The sequence below is a fragment of the Cherax quadricarinatus genome, chromosome 30 (assembly GCF_038502225.1).
Source record: "Cherax quadricarinatus isolate ZL_2023a chromosome 30, ASM3850222v1, whole genome shotgun sequence".
NCBI lineage: Eukaryota > Metazoa > Arthropoda > Malacostraca > Decapoda > Parastacidae > Cherax > Cherax quadricarinatus.
Window position 1 is genome coordinate 28,644,188 of NC_091321.1, and position 20,823 is coordinate 28,665,010.

General features: G+C 38.4%; 1 protein-coding gene across 1 annotated transcript in view; it reads left to right on the plus strand.

The window, feature by feature from the left end:
• IntS11 (integrator complex subunit 11) overlaps positions 1-5,222 on the plus strand; it is a 69,248-nt gene extending 64,026 nt beyond the window's left edge. The window contains exon 14 of the mRNA XM_053781729.2: positions 4,745-5,222. Coding sequence (XP_053637704.1) covers positions 4,745-4,804 — 60 coding nt within the window. The 3' untranslated portion in view covers positions 4,805-5,222. The remainder of the gene's footprint in view (positions 1-4,744) is intronic.
• Positions 5,223-20,823: the final 15,601 nt, after the last annotated feature.

Below are 20,823 nucleotides of genomic sequence, written 5' to 3' on the forward strand. Positions count from 1 at the left end.
CTAAAACAGTAAAGAGTTTTTATATGGAGAGTGAGGCCTCTCTCAGGTATGTTGGAGAGAGAATTAATTTTCAGTTAAAAAAAAGACCTTAAACAGGGATGTGTGATGTTATGATGGGTGTCAACATATTTATAGAGTGGATTGTAAAAAAAATATATGCTAAGGTGTCAGAGAGTTGTGAGATTAAAAAATAATAAATAGGACAAGTTATGACAGTTGGGTTAGGCATGATTTGTCAGGAAACAGGACAGTTGTTTCCTGACACAGGTCTTAGTCACATGATGATCCACCACTCCAGCTCATCAGTCCACTCTATTTTATGACAGTTGCTTTGGGAAATTCTGAAAAAACAAAAAGTTGCAAAGGTTGGTGGAATAATTTGGGAGTGTTTATAAGAAAGATTAAATATCAAATTAGAGGGAGTATGAAGGTAGTGAATACAGTGGAACCTCGGTATATGACCTTAGTTCATTCCAGAAGGCTGTTCGAGTGCCGCTCCGTTTGAGTATCGAGCAAGTTCTTCCCAACCAATTTTCTGTTTGATTGGCTGTTATCACTAATCGTCATAGGCCCCATGATGACTTATTTATATGTAAAAAAAAATGCAAACACAAAGTAGTTTACATCGAAGTTCTGGCAGGTCATATTTGTTTGGTCGAGTGCTGAGCTTTGTTCAAGTAGGGAGCTGGTCATACACTGAGGTTCCACTGTATATTTAGAGTTTTGAGAGTCAACAAACAGGATGGGTGAGTGTTGAGGCATCTGTAGAAAAGAAAGTTTTATATGGAGGCAAAAAGTATAGTGGTACCAACATTTTTATATGTTGCAGAGAATTTGGAGCATAGAAATTAGAAGATGGAATGTTACCAAACATGTAAATAATAGGGCAGAAGAGGGTTTAAGGTGGGTTGGGCACTTAACCCTTAAACTGTTTAAGCAGATCTACGTTCACATGCGTAGTGCTCCAAAAGTAGATCAGTTTTTTTGACCTATTTTCAAATATAACAACAAAAAAAAAAAACGTAGATCAAAGTTTTTTTTTTTACACTTTTTCAAATGTAAAAAAAGAAAAGAAGATCTACTTTTTTACATACTTTCAAATGTTGAAAAAATGTAGATCTACGTTTGGACAGTTTAAGAGGATGGAGCAGAAGAAAGAAGAGACAGTGGGTTGTTCCAGGAAAAAATGCAGGAGGTAAAGGAGGTTTTGAGTGCTAGGGGCCTGAACATTCAGCAGGCCTGCATGAGTGTGCTTGAATGGAGTGAGTGAAGGCAAGTAGTTTTTATGGCTTGATGTACTGTCGGAGTGTAAGAAAGGTAACATTTGTGATATGATTCAGGTAAACTGGTTAGCAAGCAATGAGTCCTGGAGGTGGAAGGTACATTGCCTGCACTCTGAAGGAGGTACTACCATGCTGTCAGATTTGTATGAAAGGGAAGCCTGGTAATTTTTGGCACCCTGGTAGGAATGCTGCTTTTTATCTATCTCAGATACTTAAGATAACAGTTAGATCTTAAAAACTTCCATCTATATTTGGTATACACGTAGCTTTACCTTCCTTTGCAATTTTTAATAGTTCATCATTCTGTATATTGCCCTTTCCAATCTAGGAGACCTAGTCTGAAACTAAACCAAGGGGAAAATAATTCCCACAAATCACTAAATACATAGTTAATAGATGTTCCAGTTCAGAGTCATTTGAAATGTGTACAACTTCTGGCAAGACATCTGTTGCATGAGTGATGGTGAATGTGTTTCTTTTTTTGGGGGGAGGGGGGTTATCCTTCCTTGGTGAGAGATGAATGGTGTGGAATGAATGGATTTGAGAGTTAAAGAATGTCCTTTTGGTCCATGCACTCCATAAATTTATAGTATTATTATAAAAAAACACTAAACTTACAAGGGTCATACAGTCTGTAAATTTATAATACTTCTTTCTCTAATTTAGGCATTAAAACAACCTCTTAAAGTGAGAGGTATGGGAGGTGGTGTAGAAAATAGTCTCTAATAGTCGTAAAGACTATTAGAGAATACTGTTGAATTATCAAATACAATTATAGTAACCATTATAACCATATATTGGGTATCAAAACACAAAGCTTCAGGGCATTCTTCTGACACACTAACTTCTTATGATAATGTGAATCATCATATAACACAATTGAAAACAACTCACTAGACAGGGGGACTTGAGCTACAGCTTACCACAGCCATTCTGGTGGGAGATTCATGTTTGAAACCAACAGTTATGGTCACTGGTGCTAATTCTAACCTTCCTAATGTATATAGAAAGACACCTAAATGAATGACTCTTATTAGGTCAGTATGATAAAGTAGATATCACAGTAGCTTGTTAGTTTTATGACTGGCTTACCTTGGGTTTGAACCCACTGTTTAGTTAATTAACTCTTACTTACTTATAAACATTATTAAGAGATAATTCACATTATACAATATTTAGCACTCAGTAATGTATTTTTTTTTAAATTGCTGGCCATCACCCACCCAGGCAGGGTGACCTGAAAAAGTATGTAATGCTCTTACTATCATTTACACTGTCTTGCCAGAGGTGCACAAATATGACAGTTTAGATGTCTTAACCCTTTGAGGGTCGACAGGCCCTCTCCGAAACTCGTTCTCAGGGTCGGCCAAATTTAAAAAAAAAAAAAAATAATTTTCTCTCATGAAAAGATAGAGAATCTTTTCCCGATCATAAGGACACCAAAAGTTTGAAATTTGATGGAAAACTTACGGAATTATGCTCTCGCGAAGTTAGCGGTCTCGGGGATATTTACGCATCGGCGATTTTACCCACTTTGAGCCCCATTTTCGGCCAATTCCACTGTACTAGTCGACAAAAAACATGAATATTTCGCTAGAACTCCATTTTTTCTATCGAATGGGTGCAAGAAACCACCCATTTATGAAATTCAACTATCCAGTACAGTTTACCTGGAGACCTGGAGAGAGTTTCGGGGGTCAACGCCCCCGCGGCCCGGTCTGTGACCAGGCTTCCTACAGTGGTCAGAATTTAGCAATTTTGCCAATTTCATACAAATTTCAAAAGATGCCAATTTCTGAATAGGGTCCAGAATAAACAAGAAAGACATTCCTGGCACTAAAATGACATTTCCTCTGGTCATTAGTCACGTCTCAAGGCCCCTCTTATATTCTTTTGCTTTCCACTTTGAATTTTTATTCTCACAAAAAATATAAGATTTACTGTTATGCAGACTACTGCATTAGTGTAAAAAATGGTATAAATATTATTGGCGCACTTGTGAAAGAATATCAGACTCACCAGTTGATGTGTATTGGACCATTGGCACGATTTGTTTACTTTTGAAATTTGGTAAAAATCGAACATTTCTGCTACTTTGAGCTCAATTTCAAGGTATCTTTCATTGTAAAACCGGTCACAATCATCTCAATTTCTGTAATATGTCTTCCATTCTATAAAATGAGACCAAGAAAACTAGAATACAACAATAAATACCATACGAAAATACAGTGCAAAGTCGCTGTTTTATTCCAAAAAAACGGTCAAAGTTTTTTTTTCCTCATTATGCACTGTGTGCTGCAGGATTTTTTTTAGACTGCACACTGACCACATAGACCCATTCTTTCATATGAAGGCCTACCAGCTTTCTCCCACTAGATTTGAGGGCGCTAGAATTTAGGCGTACTAGTACGTCAAAAACCCTGGGTCGTAAGCCGTACTAGTACGTCCGAAACCCTCAAAGGGTTAAACAGCAAATATCCCAAGCCCCTCTTTGAGAGTGCAGGTGCCATACTTCCCATCTCCAGGACTCAAGTCCAGCTACTAAACAAAATGTATCTTAACCTTTAACATAAATGGCTATATTTCACTTTCTGTAATATAGTGGAAACTCGGTACTCAAACTTAATTCGTTCCAGAAGGCTTTTCAAGTGCTGATCTATTCGAGTACCAAACAAATTTTTCCCAACCAGTTTATTTTGGTTGGCTGTTATCATTAATCTCTGTAGGCCCCATGGTGATTTATTTATACAAATATGTAATATAAAAATAAATGTTAAGATACACGAAACAGTTTACAGCAAAGTTCTGACAGGTCATGTTTGTTTAGTCGAGTACTGAGCAAACTGTCAACTACAGAGCAATTTTATTTACCAAACAAAGAGTTTGAGTACTGAGGTTCCACTGAACTGTATGGTGGAAATATCTCCCATGTTTATCAGCACTGTGTAAATGTTTCAGGAGTTATGTAGAGGATCAGTGCTGTATGACCCTTGTGGGTTTAGTGCTTTTTATTATTGTAATTGTAGGTGACAGAGAAGTATTGTGAAAGCAGAATTGTGTACTTGCTGCTCCTTTCAAACTAGCTGGCCTTCTATTTTCACTTTGTCCTCTTGAAAGTTAACATAACTTTATGAAGCTTGTAGTTTTCACACTAGAGTGTGCAAACATTTGAAACTGAACAAAAGTGCAACACATTCCAAAAGTAATACTAAATAGAATGAAAGCTCTACCATATTAAAAGAGTATCAGTAAATACTGTTGATAAATTATTGTACACCATGTACATAAACAGTAATTTTTATCCCACTCCCCTTCCCAATTTTTTTAAAAGTTTTCTTTCAGTATTTTATAAACATTAATTAAATGTTAGAATTGCAAAACTTGCTTGAATAAAATTTTTCACATTTTGATGAAATTATGTTTCATGACTATCATTGATGGATATACTGCATTGATTTCAGGATGAAGCCCTTGGAAGTAAATTGTTGGACATAATAAAAAGTACCTACAAGAAGGGATAATGCAGATCATCATCAAGGTTCCTCCTGTCAGTAGTATGATTTACTAATATGGCAGGAAACTAATAGCGAAGATTTTTTTTCCCCATGATCATGTGATCTTTTCATAGATGGGAAATATACTAGAAAATTGGGTAGAGCCAGGTCCTACTAGCATTGGAGGACGAAGAAATCTCTCGATCTCTTTTTTGGAGTAGCACTGAAAAAAAAATTCCTACATTTGGAGGAAAGTTTCCCTGCTCAAGAGATTATACACCTGTTTTATAGGTATCTTGTCCATCCCTGTGCACCAAAGCTAGGAGGCTATAGTGTTACTATGTTCCTTAACTTCCCATTTTCAAGGTGTAAACTCATTTTGACTTTTGTGCATCTTGTTTTAAATGTGCATTTTATATCCAATAAAAATTAAACTTTTACAAAATTGTGTTTCCTCCTCCATTATAATTTCAAAGGGGACAAAAGAGATTGTAAAAATTATAGAGGAATAAGTTTACTGAGTATACCAGGAAAAGTATACGGTAGAGTTATAATTGAAAGAATTAGAGGTAAGACAGAATGTAGAATTGCGGATGAGCAAGGAGGTTTCAGAGTGGGTAGGGGATGTGTAGATCAAGTGTTTACATTGAAACATATATGTGAACAGTATTTAGATAAAGGTAGGGAAGTTTTTATTGCATTTATGGATTTAGAAAAGGCATATGATAGAGTGGATAGAGGAGCAATGTGGCAGATTTTGCAAGTTTATGGAATAGGTGGTAAGTTACTAAATGCTGTAAAGAGCTTTTATGAGGATAGTGAGGCTCAGGTTAGGGTGTGTAGAAGAGAGGGAGACTACTTCCCGGTAAAAGTAGGTCTAAGACAGGGATGTGTAATGTCACCATGGTTGTTTAATATATTTATAGATGGGGTTGTAAAAGAAGTAAATGCTAGGGTGTTCGGGAGAGGGGTGGGATTAAATTATGGGGAATCAAATTCAAAATGGGAATTGACACAGTTACTTTTTGCTGATGATACTGTGCTTATGGGAGATTCTAAAGAAAAATTGCAAAGGTTAGTGGATGAGTTTGAGAATGTGTGTAAAGGTAGAAAGTTGAAAGTGAACATAGAAAAGAGTAAGGTGATGAGGGTATCAAATGATTTAGATAAAGAAAAATTGGATATCAAATTGGGGAGGAGGAGTATGGAAGAAGTGAATGTTTTCAGATACTTGGGAGTTGATGTGTCGGCGGATGGATTTATGAAGGATGAGGTTAATCATAGAATTGATGAGGGAAAAAAGGTGAGTGGTGCGTTGAGGTATATGTGGAGTCAAAAAACGTTATCTATGGAGGCAAAGAAGGGAATGTATGAAAGTATAGTAGTACCAACACTCTTATATGGATGTGAAGCTTGGGTGGTAAATGCAGCAGTGAGGAGACGGTTGGAAGCAGTGGAGATGTCCTGTCTAAGGGCAATGTGTGGTGTAAATATTATGCAGAAAATTCAGAGTGTGGAAATTAGGAGAAGGTGTGGAGTTAATAAAAGCATTAGTCAGAGGGCAGAAGAGGGGTTGTTGAGGTGGTTTGGTCATTTAGAGAGAATGGATCAAAGTAGAATGACATGGAAAGCATATAAATCTATAGGGGAAGGAAAGAGGGGTAGGGGTCGTCCTCGAAAGGGTTGGAAAGAGGGGGTAAAGGAGGTTTTGTGGGCGAGGGGCTTGGACTTCCAGCAAGCGTGCATGAGCGTGTTAGATAGGAGTGAATGGAGACGAATGATACTTGGGACCTGACGATCTGTTGGAGTGTGAGCAGGGTAATATTTAGTGAAGGGATTCAGGGAAACCGGTTATTTTCTTATAGTCGGACTTGAGTCCTGGAAATGGGAAGTACAATGCCTGCACTTTAAAGGAGGGGTTTGGGATATTGGCAGTTTGGAGGGATATGTTGTGTATCTTTATACGTATATGGTTCTAAACTGTTGTATTCTGAGCACCTCTGCAAAAGCAGTGATAATGTGTGATTGTGGTGAAAGTGTTGAATGATGATGAAAGTATTTTCTTTTTGGGGATTTTCTTTCTTTTTTGGGTCACCCTGCCTCGGTGGGAGACGACCAACTTGTTGAAAAAAAAAAAAAAAATCAAGACCAAAGAAATCTAAGCAATACTTATACAGTACAGTACAGTACAATATCTAATGTACATGTATCTCTTAATGGTTCTGGGGATCACTGCCCTGTTCTCAAAGCTTATTAAATTTGAAAAGAAATACAGTGGAACCTTGACTAACAAGTTTAATCCATTCCAGGAGCTAGCTCTTAACTCAATTTACTCGTATATCAAATTAATTTTCCTCATTTAAATTAATTGAAAAGCCATCAATTCGTTCCTGCACTCTGGAGAGACAAGAAAAAATACTTGAATATGACGCTATTATCAACTGTACGGCTTATTTATCTAATATGACATTAATTAGCACAAACACGATACAGTGGACCCCACCTTACGAACGCATCGCGTTATGTTAAATCCACCACACGAAGCATCTGAACGCAAAAATTTTGCCTCGCCTCACAATAAAAAACTCGCCTTACGTGATTCACCCGGGACGCGTCCCACGTGTGGCCTCAGTGCCAGTGTTTACAAGCCAGCCAGTGCGGTCACATCTATGCATGCATTCGGTACATTTCACATTATCCCAGTGTTTTTAGTGCTTGTAACTGCAAAATAAGTCACCATGGACCCCAAGAAAGCTTCTAGTGCCATCCCTGTTGTAAAAAGGGCGAGAATTAGTATGGAATTGAAAAAAGAGATTAAGGAAATGTGTGCAAAGTGTGTTGAACTGCAAACCTTTACGGATGAAAATCACCCTGACACAGCTACTGCAAGCCATGTTGGCAACGTGTACAATGACAATGTTATGGCCCATTTTAGGAAAGTCTTAAAGGAATGGGAGGTACAGAGCTTTATGGCAGATTTGTTGTACGACAGAGGTCCAGTGACTCTCACGCTGGTCCTAGTGGCATTAAAAGAAGAAGGGAAGTAAACCCGGAAAAGGACTTGCTACCTCAAGTCCTAATGGAAGGGGATTCCCCTTCTAAACAATACCTTCCACACTCTCCCCTCCCATCCCATCAATCATTACCAGATCTTCAATAAAGGTAAGTGTCATGTATTCTATTCTTAGTAGAGTAGTAATTGTGCATGTCTTCTTCAGTTTGTGTGTATTAAAATTAATATTTCATGTGGTAAAAATTTTTTTTTTTTTTCATACTTTGGGGTGTCAGGAACGGATTAATTTGATTTCCATTATTTCTTACGGGGAAAATTAATTCGGCTAACGATAATTTCGGCTTACGATGAGCTTTCAGGAACGGATTAATATCACAAGGTGGGGGTCCACTGTATATACTCTAGAATGAATAAAATAGGCTGTAATATGGTGGCAGAGGCAGCGGCGGAAGCATCTGCCATTTCCTGTGGATCTACTGAGAGTATCTTCTCATGGTCTTATTGTAAGAGAAAATGGAGTATTTTTGAGGCTAACTGCAGTAGATCACTAGTATTCTAAGGAAAACACTGAAAATATCGTATATAAACACATAAATCATAATACACTACAGAGTGTAAAGAAATAATAAACTGTTTATATAAATTGTATATGTACTTACACACTGAACATAACTGATACAATTTGTTTTGTTTAATCACTGAACATAACTGATTTGGTATCTCCTGCAAGCTGCTTCTCTCTCAACCATGTCAGCAGCAGCTTCTCCATCTTTTCATGGACAGAGGTCCGCAGCTTAGATGTTATTGTACAGTAATGCCCTTGGCTGGCGCTATAGCCTTTATCGACTCCTGCTGTTTCAGTATCATACATATAGTAGATGTCCTGCGCTGGTATTGTCTGGCTAAATCCACAACTTGTGCACCTTGCTTATGTTTGTTTATGATTTCATGCATTAATTCCATGGAAATCTTTGTCTTTTTCTTCTCAGCACTGTCCTTTGCACTTATTTTCTTAGGATCCATGGTTAGAAAAGCGAAATGTGGCCAATTGACTGTCAAAATTGTAAGCAAAGCAGGAGAGAACTGCTTTGACAGTGATGTAAATACGTACTGCCAACTAGCGGCAGCATTCTGAATTATTATTATGTACGTATTATTTATTTATTTATTTTTTTTTTTTTCAACAAGTCGGTCGTCTCCCACCGAGGCAGGGTGACCCAAAAAAGAAAGAAAATCCCCAAAAAGAAAATACTTTCATCATTCAACACTTTCACCACACTCACACATTATCACTGCTTTTGCAGAGGTGCTCAGAATACAACAGTTTAGAAGCATATACGTATAAAGATACACAACATATCCCTCCAAACTGCCAATATCCCAAACCACTCCTTTAAAGTGCAGGCATTGAAGTACAATGCGTATTATGTACATTATTATTATTATTAATTTAGTGAACTGATGCTCTATCATTATTGTAATAATAATAATAATAATAATTTTTTTTTTTCAACAAACCGGCCGTATTCCACCAAGGCAGGGTGGCCCAAAAAAGAAAAACGAAAGTTTCTCTTTTTAAATTTAGTAATTTATACAGGAGAAGGGGTTACTAGGCCCTTGCTCCCGGCATTTTAGTTGCCTCTTACAACACACACATGGCTTACGGAGGAAGAATTCTGTTCCACTTCCCCATGGAGATACGAGGAAATAAACAAGAACAAGAACTAGAAAGAAAATAGAAGAAAACCCAGAGGGGGGCGTGTACAGTGGACCCCCGGTTAACGATATTTCTTCACTCCAGAAGTATGTTCAGGTGCCAGTACTGACCGAATTTGTTCCCATAAGAAATATTGTGAAGTAGATTAGTCCATTTCAGACCCCCAAACATACATGTACAAACGCACTTACATAAATACACTTACATAATTGGTCACATTCGGAGGTAATCGTTATGCGGGGGTCCACTGTATATGTATGTATGTATATATGTATATATATATATATATATATATATATATATATATATATATATATATATATATATATATATATATATATATATATATATGCTTGTACATGTATGTGTAGTGTGACCTAAGTGTAAGTAGAAGAAGCAAGACATACCTGAAATCTTGCATGTTTATGAGACAGAAAAATGGACACCAGCAATCCTACCATCATGTAAAACAATTACAGGCTTTCGTTTTACACTCACTTCGCAGGACGGTAGTACCTCCCTGGGCGGTTGCTGTTTACCAACCTACTACCTAGAATTATTATTATTATTATTATTGATAATAATTTAGGGAACTGAAGCTCTATCATTATTATAATTATTATTGATAATTTAGGGAACTGAAGCTCCATCATTATTATAATAATTATTTTTATTATTATTACTATTAATTTAGGGAACTAGAGCACATAATCAATTCCCTAGATCAAGAGCCCCTCACCAGCATCAAGGAACCTTGATGCTGGTGAGGGGCTTCAGTTCCCTAAATTATCAATAATAATAGTTATAATAATAATTATTACAATAACGATAGAGCTTCAGTTCCCTAAATTAATAATAATAATACATTATTATAACAACGTGAGCTTCAGAACGAAGCCATCTCAGTGCACTGTTTACCTAGCTGTGGGAGCAGTTCTCTCCTGATTTGCTTACATTTTTACAGTCATTTGGCCAAATTTAGCTTTTCTAACCATGGGTCCTAAGAAAGTAAGTGTAAAGGACAGTGCTGATAAGAAAAAGAGGATGATTTCCATGGAATTAAAGCATGAAATCATAGATAAACAAGAGAGGTGTCCAGGTTTTGAGTTGAGGGGGAAGAGGGGTGGGAGCTGGCTCATAACTCAATTGTTGGCTCGTAACTCAGAGCAAAAAATCGACCGATTGATGGCTTGTATCTCAAAAATCTTGTATGTTGGGACACTCGTAAGTCAAGGTTCCACTGTATACATTATTATTATAATCATAACTAAGCGCGATACCTGTGAGGGTCTTGCATTGCTGCAGGGTAGGGTGTACTGAAAGGTATAACATGCCTGATTAGAGTCCAGTGAGGGTGAAGAGTTTAACAAAGCTGGTGTAATAAAACTGTTGCTGACAAAAATCAAAGAGGGTGTCTGTGTTAAAGGTGGGGCTGTCAGCTAGGAGGATGTTAGAGCAGTGACGATGTCGGAAATAAATTCTGTGTGATCCCTGGTAGACTGGACAGTCTAATAGAATATGGCAAACTGATACTGGAACTTGACAGTTCTCACAGAATGACAATGGGCACCTCTCCATGTGACACCCATGAGTGAGACTTGTGCCCGATGTGAAGATGGGAGAACATAGTCTCTCAACCATGACACTGATGACAAGAAGACCAGAAACCTAACACGGCTTGATAGAATGTAATTTGTTATGAATCAAGATTATTATTATAATCATGGGGGAGCGCTAAACCCATAGGGATTATACAGCGCCTGTTGGGGGAGGGGAAGGAAGGTATTCAGGCTTAATTCAGGGAACTGGAGCACAGATCCAATTCCCAAGATCAAGAGCTCCTCACCAGCATCAAGGAACCTCCCTTGAGAGGTGGCTAGAGATTACATGTACAGTTGACTATGCAGCAGAGTCTACCTGCTCCTTGCCCAGAACATCAACATGACCAGGAACCCAGCAGAAAACAATATCTTTGCTTTTACTAGAAATGCGGTGCACCAAGGTTGTATATGAAGAACTAGGGGATGACGCGGATTAAATTTTTTGATAGCCTGCAAGGCACTAAAGGAGTGTAAAACTATCACAAATGTTGAGATAGGCCTGGATGCAATACATATAATTGTGATGAGAATTACAGCTTTGAAAATGCTGTGAATTACAGCTGTGACAATGCTAGCCGAGTCTAATAAATAACCTCGCACAACACTGTCCGGGAATACTGCTGCAAACCCATCATCATCAGAGGACTTATAACCATCAGTGTAAAATGAAACAGCTTGAGAATGAAACTGGAAGTGGTTAAGAAAAAGGAAGTGAGAAGCAACTGTAGGTACTTGAGTTTTCGAGCACAGCATTAGGAAGAACAGACTCAAATTGTCAGAACCTCCCAAGGAGGAAGAGAAAAGTTATATGTACGTACATATAAAAGGGGCAAATGGAGTGAAGTCAAGGGCGAGTGAATATGAAGAGAAAAGGGATAGAGTAAACAGGACAGCATTAAACAATGGACTTCTACTAATGTCCATTACCATCTTGTATGTAGAAAGAATGTGAAGGTTATGAGAGCGGACAAAATACTGGAGACAATGGGCATCATGTCAACTGTGCAAAGGTGAAACATTTGCCTCTATATAAGCTCTTGCACCTAGACATGAACGCAATCCCTAATGATGGATGGGATCAAATTTGGAAAGAGTTGCTGGAGAGGCTGCAGACTATGTCTGATTGCCATAATCTAGTTTCAACAAAATTAGGACAGAATGAAGTCGAAGGAGAATTCATTGATCCACCCCTCAGAAAGATAAGCAGGGGTTTTAAGGAGGTTCAGCTGGCTATGGTAAGTTGCTTTCAGAGAGATAATGTGAGGCTTCCAGGACAGCCAGCGATCAAACAGGGATACAGGAACCATACAGGTATAATGGAGTATTAGACAACAGAGCATATAGTAAAAGTAATCTCGAGTGTTTCAGTACCAGAAAATTTAAATCCATGAGTAGTGCCCAATGAGAAACACATTTGACAGCATCCTGAAGAGAGGCTGCTACTAGGTGGTCCACCCTTGCTTATCCTATGACCCTGCATCACTCTCTGTCCCACAGCACTGTATGACCCTAGTGGATTTAGCGCTTCTTTTTTATAATACTACTACTAGGTGGCAGTCAGTGCCTGCACAGGCTATAGCAAAGTCATCAACATAAAGTGATGACCAAATGTCAGATGGGAGAACAGAGGCCAGATCATTAATGGTTAGTAGAAAAAGAGGGGTGCTAATGATAACATTCCTGATGGACATCTTCAGCCTGGATATAGTCAGAGGAAAGTATATTATTAACCCAGACATGGAAATGTATCTCAGACAAGAAGATTTTAAGGAAAAGTGGCAGATTGCCCCAGAGGCCTAAGGATTGAGTTTGGGCCAAGACGGTATAACTCCAAGTAATGGGTCGATAGTGGGAGGCATTATGGCCTGAAGTACCCGATTTAAGAAACGGCAGAATAATGGCAGTTTTCCACAGAAGGGGAAAAACCCCTTGCGACCAAACAAGATGTAAGAGGACGAGGGCTGATGGATGTAAGTGCTGAAGCATATTAATGTGAATGCTCTCAGGTCCAGCTGTCGACAATCAGCAAGCGGAAAGTGTTGATTCAAGTTCAAGAAGCATAAAAGGCACATCCTCTCTGCTAGAAGTGAAGTCTAATGGCGGTAACTCTCTGGCAGACTTGGAGGAAAGAAACGAGGGGCATAGATGGAGCCCCTGAGAGATACTACTACCAACCTGTCCCTCGGGTATGACCTACTTCCACTGGGGAATCCTGCCTACCAGTGACAACGTCTTCGTCTGCTACACGTTCCTTTCCACCTTTCGCCAGTATGTAAATGCCAGCCTTCTTCACAGCCACAGTGTTCTGCACACCAACTCCAAGGCTGAGGGACTTATTACCTCAACTTTTGTAAATAGTTCTACTGTCTCCTAATTATGTCCTTGAATTTGTACGTATTGATAAAGCCACTAGGTGGTGAAACGTCTACAAAAAAGATACCCAGATGTTACACGTGTCTAATTTTCAGCTTCAGTAGGGTTTGCAATGCTGAGACCAGCAGCCCTAAGAATGGGGGCAAGGGTTGGAGAGTACCTGTCACTCAATTTCCATATATTTTTTCCAAACTGCATTCATAGAGGAAGTGGAAGTAATGGTAGAAACTTATTTCCACCGTTTAGCTTAGTGGACTGCACATCGGGCCGCTGCCCATGCCCACTTAATATCAAGGAGCCACTCTGTGGTCCTATTGTAATGATAGCGCCCCCACGCATCACGTTTCAAATGCATTGAAAAAGCACAAGTAGGAGATTACCAAGGCACGCATTTCTGAGTGCCTGCCTACAAGAGGTTCGAGGGACTGTATTTGAAGATGCGGTTAAAGCAGAGGTCAAAAATAGTTGTAATAACTCATCAGGGATGGACAAGGAGAAAGTTCCTCACTAAAAATGGTTTGACGAGAGTAAAGAACCCAAACAGTCCGTTCAAACTGCCAACATGGGCTATGAGGAGGGCGAGAATACGAATGGAAATAATGAGGATAGGAAAATGATCGCAACCATGTAAATCTGGGAGCACAGACCCGATAAAGAGTGCAACTGAAGAGGAGTAAATTGAGAGAGATGTGCAAGAGAGAGTGCAAGGGTCAAAATGAGTGAGAGTACCTGTATTTAAAACAAGGAGAGGAAGAGAAGTGAGAAAAGCCTCTAACTGATTTCCACGCGAGTCGCAATGAGACCCTCCCCAGAGGAAATGATGAGCATTAAAATCACTTAATAATAGGAGAGGTAGAGGTAGGGAAGAAATAAGAAATTCAACATCAGGAATAGATAAAAGTCGAGAGGGAGAAAGATACAAAGAGCAAAGTGTAGTACACCACTTGTTCAAACAGTTGCGGACTGCAGTGTAATGCGCACAAAAGTGCACTTTCATTGAAAGTTTCATCGGGAAAAGGATCTGATGAATGTAATAAAATGTAGCCCGAGACAGGATGGATAACAACGGACAGCAATTTTAGTCCTTGTAAACAGACACAAAGAGGGGGAAAATTGGGAGAGCAACACCTCAAACTCACCCCGATTACCCCTGAGGCCTCAAATGTTCAACTGTAAGAAAGTCATGGTTTGCAAACAGAAATATACTGTTAACAATAAGCAATAGTTGTTTACAGACTAGTAGGGTAAGTAAAGTCAACATGCGAAGGTGGTGGGAAATTAATAGGGACTGAAGGTTTGGAATGGTGAGAAAAAAGGCAGTGAAAAAGGTTGCATAAGGTGAGAACGTGAAGTGGTGGGGGTGGATCAGTGTTAACCACTGGCTCTGTCTCCTCGATAAACACGAAGATGTCTTCAGTAGTTTCAGAAGAGGGAGAAGTTGGGGGAATCATGGTGGCCGAGGGACATGTAGTTTGAGGAAAAATTGAAGACAACGGAAGAAATCGAAGAAGGGGTAGAAGTGTCATGGCAAGGATAAATTTCAGCAAGAACAGGCGAGGGAGTAATTGTACTTGGAGATGGATAAACTTTCACATCAATAGTACATGCATTACGAGGTAAAGGCCTGGACTCAGACAGGAAAAGTATAATGTTTGGGAATGTCACGTGGTTTGGGACTTGAAGGAGATTTGGATTGAAATTAAGGAGCCTACACGGTAGCCTTTTTCATTAGAAACCTACCGTGTAGGCGAAACATTTCGCAATAGATACCTAAATGTTGCACATGTGTCTTACTTATGAATCTGTTGGTATTGTATACCATACCGTATGCATATTAAATTACTTAATTTCTCTGAGACACTAATGACATACACCTCTGTGAGACTTACAAACTAAAAAAAGGTAGAAAATTACTGAATCCATCTACCTGCAGTATTTAGTAATCTTATAAAACCATAATCAGAAATCAGTTACAGAAATAATAAAACGAATAATTTCCAGTGGAGGACCTCAATGCTAAAGTGAAAGAAATTTATGGATGTTGTAACTAACTGGTGTAATAGGTAAGTTTGAGGTGCCAGGGGTAAATGATAACGCAGGGCCTCTAATTAAGCTACGTATAAAAAAATAGTTTAGTAATAGGTAATACGTACTTCAAGAAAAAGAAGACAAACAAGTATACAATATAGAGTGTAATGATAACAGTTTTTTTGGCCTATATATTAGTTGATAAAAGGTTGATTGATAGACTTCTGGGTGCATATGTTTTAAGAGGGGTTACAGACATATTAGATAATTAGTGAAAGTAAGAGGTAGATGGGGGTACAAAATGCCATTTGTAAGAGAGAAGTGAAAGTTTGTAGATTAAAGGAGATAGGGAGGGTAAGATTTAAGCAATAGGTAACTAGGAGTAGAGGATGTATGGGGTAGATTTAAGAATGCAGTGTCAGTGTGCATAAGTTTGTGGGTATAGGAGGGTTGGTGCAGGGGGAAAGAGGAGCAGTTGGGGGAATGACAAGGTAAAGAGAGGGGTAAAGAAGAAAATAGTTGGCATATGAAATGTTTTTACAATGAAGAAAAGATATATAGAGGACTACAAGAGAGGTTAAAAGAGTGGAGGAAGTGCTAATAAGTGTAGATGAATGGTTCACAGAACCGACACGTTGATAAATTAGACACATGTGCAACTCTTGGATAACTTTATTAAGGAAACGTTTCACCACACAGTGGCTTTATCAGTCCATACACAGGAGAAGCTTGAAGAATAGGAGGAGAATGAGGTAATCAGTCCCTCAACCTTGAGTCGATGTGGTCAGTCCATCAATCTTGAGTAGAATACGGCATATGAGCGGAGAAGGAGCTTATAAACCTTCTCCGCTCATATGCCGTATTCTACTCAAGATTGATGGACTGACCACATCGACTCAAGGTTGAGGGACTAATTACCTCATTCTCCTCCTATTCTTCAAGCTTCTCCTGTGTATGGACTGATAAAGCCACTGTGTGGTGAAACGTTTCCTTAATAAAGATATCCAAGAGTTGCACATGTGTCTAATTTATCAACGTGTCGGTTCTGTGAACCATTCATCTACAATCCTGTCAGACACTGCAACTTCTTGGGATCTTAATACTTGGGAATTCTTCGCTTGCCTAACCCTTGGGTACGACCTACTTCCACATGGGCAAATGTGACACCACCTATGACTGCTGCACCTCTCCTACCTACGGTTTATAACCTCCTTCTCCGCTCATATGCCGTATTCCACATCGACTCACGGTTGAGGGACTGATTACCTCATTCTCCTCCTATTCTTCAAGCTTCTCCTGTGTATGGACTGATGAAGCCACTGTGTGGTGAAACGTTTCCTTAATAAAGATATCCAAGATTTGCACATGTGTCTAATTTATCTGCTAATGAGTGGGAGACGTTTTATCAACAAGTTTTGCTGAGAATAAAAAAGTTTTGGAGATCAACAAGCTGCGAAAGCCTAGGGAACAAATGTATTTAACAAATAAAAACAAAAGAGGGGAGCCATTAGATGAGGAGGTGGAGGTATTGGGAAAATGGAAGGAATATTGTGAGTTGAAGAGAGGCAGTGATTTCTTGTATTGGACAGGGAGGTACACTATTTAGGAGAGGCAGAGCCAAATGTGAGTGTGGAGGAGGTATGCGAGACTGTGGATAGAACGAAAGTGGGTAAAGCAGCTGGAATAGATGCGATTTAGGCAGAAATGTTAAAAACAGGTGGAAATATAGGTAGTTTTGAAGTGGTTCGGTGCATTTGTTCAATACATGGCAGGGGGATATGGTACCTAGGGACTGGCATAGTTCCTTGTATAAGGGTAAATGAGGGAGCAAGAATTGTAAAGGAATAAAGTTGAATATAACGGGCAAAGTGTATGGTAGTATTATTTTTAAAAGAATTGTGGGTAAGGCAGAGTAGAACTGCTGAGGAACAACAAGGTTTCAAGAAGGATAGATGTGTAGGTCAAGTTTCTACAATGTTTAAACACTCATACCTCAGAATATTTAAAGGAATTCATTATTAATTGCCCTTAGGCCAAGGTTACACACGTTGTCATGTTCACCTAGCAGCAAATAGGTACCTGGGTGTTAGTCGACTGGTGTGGGTCTTATAATGGGGGACAAGATTGAGGACCCCAATGGAAATATGACAAGAGTCCTCGATGACGCACTGACTTTCTTGGGTTATCCTGGGTGGCTAACCCTCCAGAGTTAAAAATCCGAAGAAAACCTTATCTTATTGTAACCACGAACGAGTGGTATTGATCCACAACACTGCGACTAGCTCGTGACTGCTCGTTGGGCTAGTACACCAAACAGGGAGTAGAATGAAATTAACTCGGAGGCACCCACACCACCGTATGTCCTCGGATGGCAGTAAAACACCTAGCTTGGCTGGGTGCGTCATTCATGTAGAATTGCGTGGTCCTGTGGGTTAGAGCGTCATGCGTTTTCGCTCACCATGAGGCGGGCCAAAGTAACATGGGTTTGACTAGTGACACTGTTTTATATATATATATATATATATATATATATATATATATATCTATATATATATATATATATATATATATATATATATATACATACATACATACAAAACAACCACCGTGAAAGTATAGAAATTCCAAGCGTTTTCGTGACTACTCACATTATCAAGGAACGATAAAAGTAATGGGTTGCGTGAAGGGCCTGTCTAGTTTGAACAGCGGGCCTCCTGCAGTGTTCTCTTTCTTATGATTTCGCGCGTCAGGCGTTGCTTTGTTGTGGGATGTGATAGTGAGGTGTGGGCTAGACCCTTTATATACTTTCCTTTGATTCATTACTTTTATTGTTCCTTGATAATGTGAGTAGTCACAAAAGCGCTTGGAATTTCTCTATTCTTTCACAGTGGTTGTTCTGTATATTCTGAAATCACCTGTTTACTGTGATCTTATTGTGTGTGTGTATATATATATATATATATATATATATATATATATATATATATATAAAATATATATATATATAAAAAAATATATATATATATATATATATATATATATATATATATATATATAATGTGTGTGTCGTGCCAAATATGTAAAACTGGTCAATTAGCAAGAACTCATTTAAAATTAAGTCCTTTCTAAAATTTTCTCTTATACGTTTAAAGATATATTTTTTTCATTAATGTTGATGCAAAAATTTATAATTTTGCACCAAAAGGCACTTAGAAAACTTACCTAACCTTATTATAACAAGAACAATTTATTTTAGCCTAGCAACTAAATATATTTTAGATTTGTTTACAATAATTTAAGACTAAAAAATCACAGTGAAACATATTTTTTTCATTAGGTTCAGAATGATTTTGGCGAAATTATTGCATACACAAATTTTCACTTGTCCTATATGGCAAGATGAGCGTTGCTATTTAAGCCAAGATCGCAAGTTCTGCCTATTCGGCACGACATATATATATATATATATATATATATATATATATATATATATATATATATATATATATATATATATATATATATATATATATATATATATATATATATATTACATATACTACAGGTGGATAAAGGACACACTAGGTACTACAATACAAGAAATCAGATATTAGTCAATTATAGCTGAGTGAAGACCTTAAATATTGTTCAGTGAAGCTCTGCAATAAATCACCGCTGGTAAAGCTCAGAGAGAACTTCGCAAAAGCTCACATTTAATCCCAGCTATGACTGGTAGACGTGTGTGTGACCATTAATATTTCTAATGCCCAGAAAACTGTCACATAAACATGAGTGCTGCGCCTCCTCCCTCCCACGCACCACCATCATGTGTAGCTGGCAATTTTAATAGAAAAAAAATATCTTAAAATATATAAAAATATTCAGAATGATGAGGTTGGTAAGACTGTAGCAACGAAGATGACGAGGTTGGTATGCCTGTAGCAATGAACATGACGAGATTGGTACGACTACCAAAAATGATGAGGAAGTTGGTATGACTAACAATAATGATGATGAAGTTGGTATGACTGTAACAATAAAGATGATGAGGTTGGTATGACTAACAAAAATGATGAGAAAGTTGGTATGAATGTAACAATAAAGATGTCGAGGTTATGACTAACAATAATGATGACGAGGTTGGTATGACTGTAACAATAAAGATGACGAGGTTGGTATGCCTGAAACACAAGACTAGCGCCATGCCCACCAGGACGTCTACATATATCCGCCTCGCCCATCATTTATTTTCTTTTAATCTTTACAATTAAGTTTTGGAGAAATTGAGCAGTGTGACACAGGTTTCTGGCGTCAATCAATGCTGCGAGAATTCTGCCATGTGCACGATTAAACATTTTTTTTTTTTTTGACCAGGCTATATATATATGACTGCACAATAAATTCTACAAAAACCGGTGCCTTGCGACAATTTTCTCTGATTTGGCAACGATAAATTTTGACTTCTTGTGAATTTATGTTTTTGCGATGAATTATTTGTGATTGATGATATGCTTGTTAACATAAAATTATGCAAGTACAAATTTTGAACGCTGGTAAGGCTTCGATGCACATAAACCTATCCATGAACTTAGCAAGATCTGTGTCGACCGCAGCGTTATCCTCAATGTCTCTTTACCCCAGCCATCTCTACCTCAGTCTACGCAACAGGCCCAGTAGCTATACCTCAACACCTTCAGGAGACAGAGTTACAGAGCAGCTCCCTCAAAAGACCTACCTTGAGGGTGTTCCGGGGGTCAACGCCCCCGCGGCCTGGTCCATGACCAGGCCTCACACCTGAGAATCATCCCACGAGGGCCAGGAGATGGAAAATAACACCTTCACGAAGACCAAGAAATTTTGTTCGCCACACTTAGAAGCCTCGTACCTGTAGTTTAAAAGCCTCAAAAGCCCAAGGAGATATCGATCACCCTCAAATACTGAATGGGCTCTAGAGCAAGGGCTTTTTGAGAGGCCCAAGAGCTGATACGCAGCTCAGTTACTGAAAATATGATAAATCAGACGATACTAGGTTTGTGATGTTCGTGGAACTTATATTATTACACAGCGTGCTGTTAAAATATGGAGAGGAGTTTCCAGGGTGGCAAGTCTCGCCTCTATCGCAGTTACCAATAAACTTATTTTTGTGGTCAAGCCATTTAATTTGCTATTTCAGGGAATATGGTATTGTAAATAATTATATTTAATACTTGAATTAGACTTAATTTTATGAATTTTATTTGCCTATCCTTAGCAGCTAAGAGCGTAAGTGTTATCAGTACAGTGCAAACTTAAGTGTTATGAATTAGATTACTGT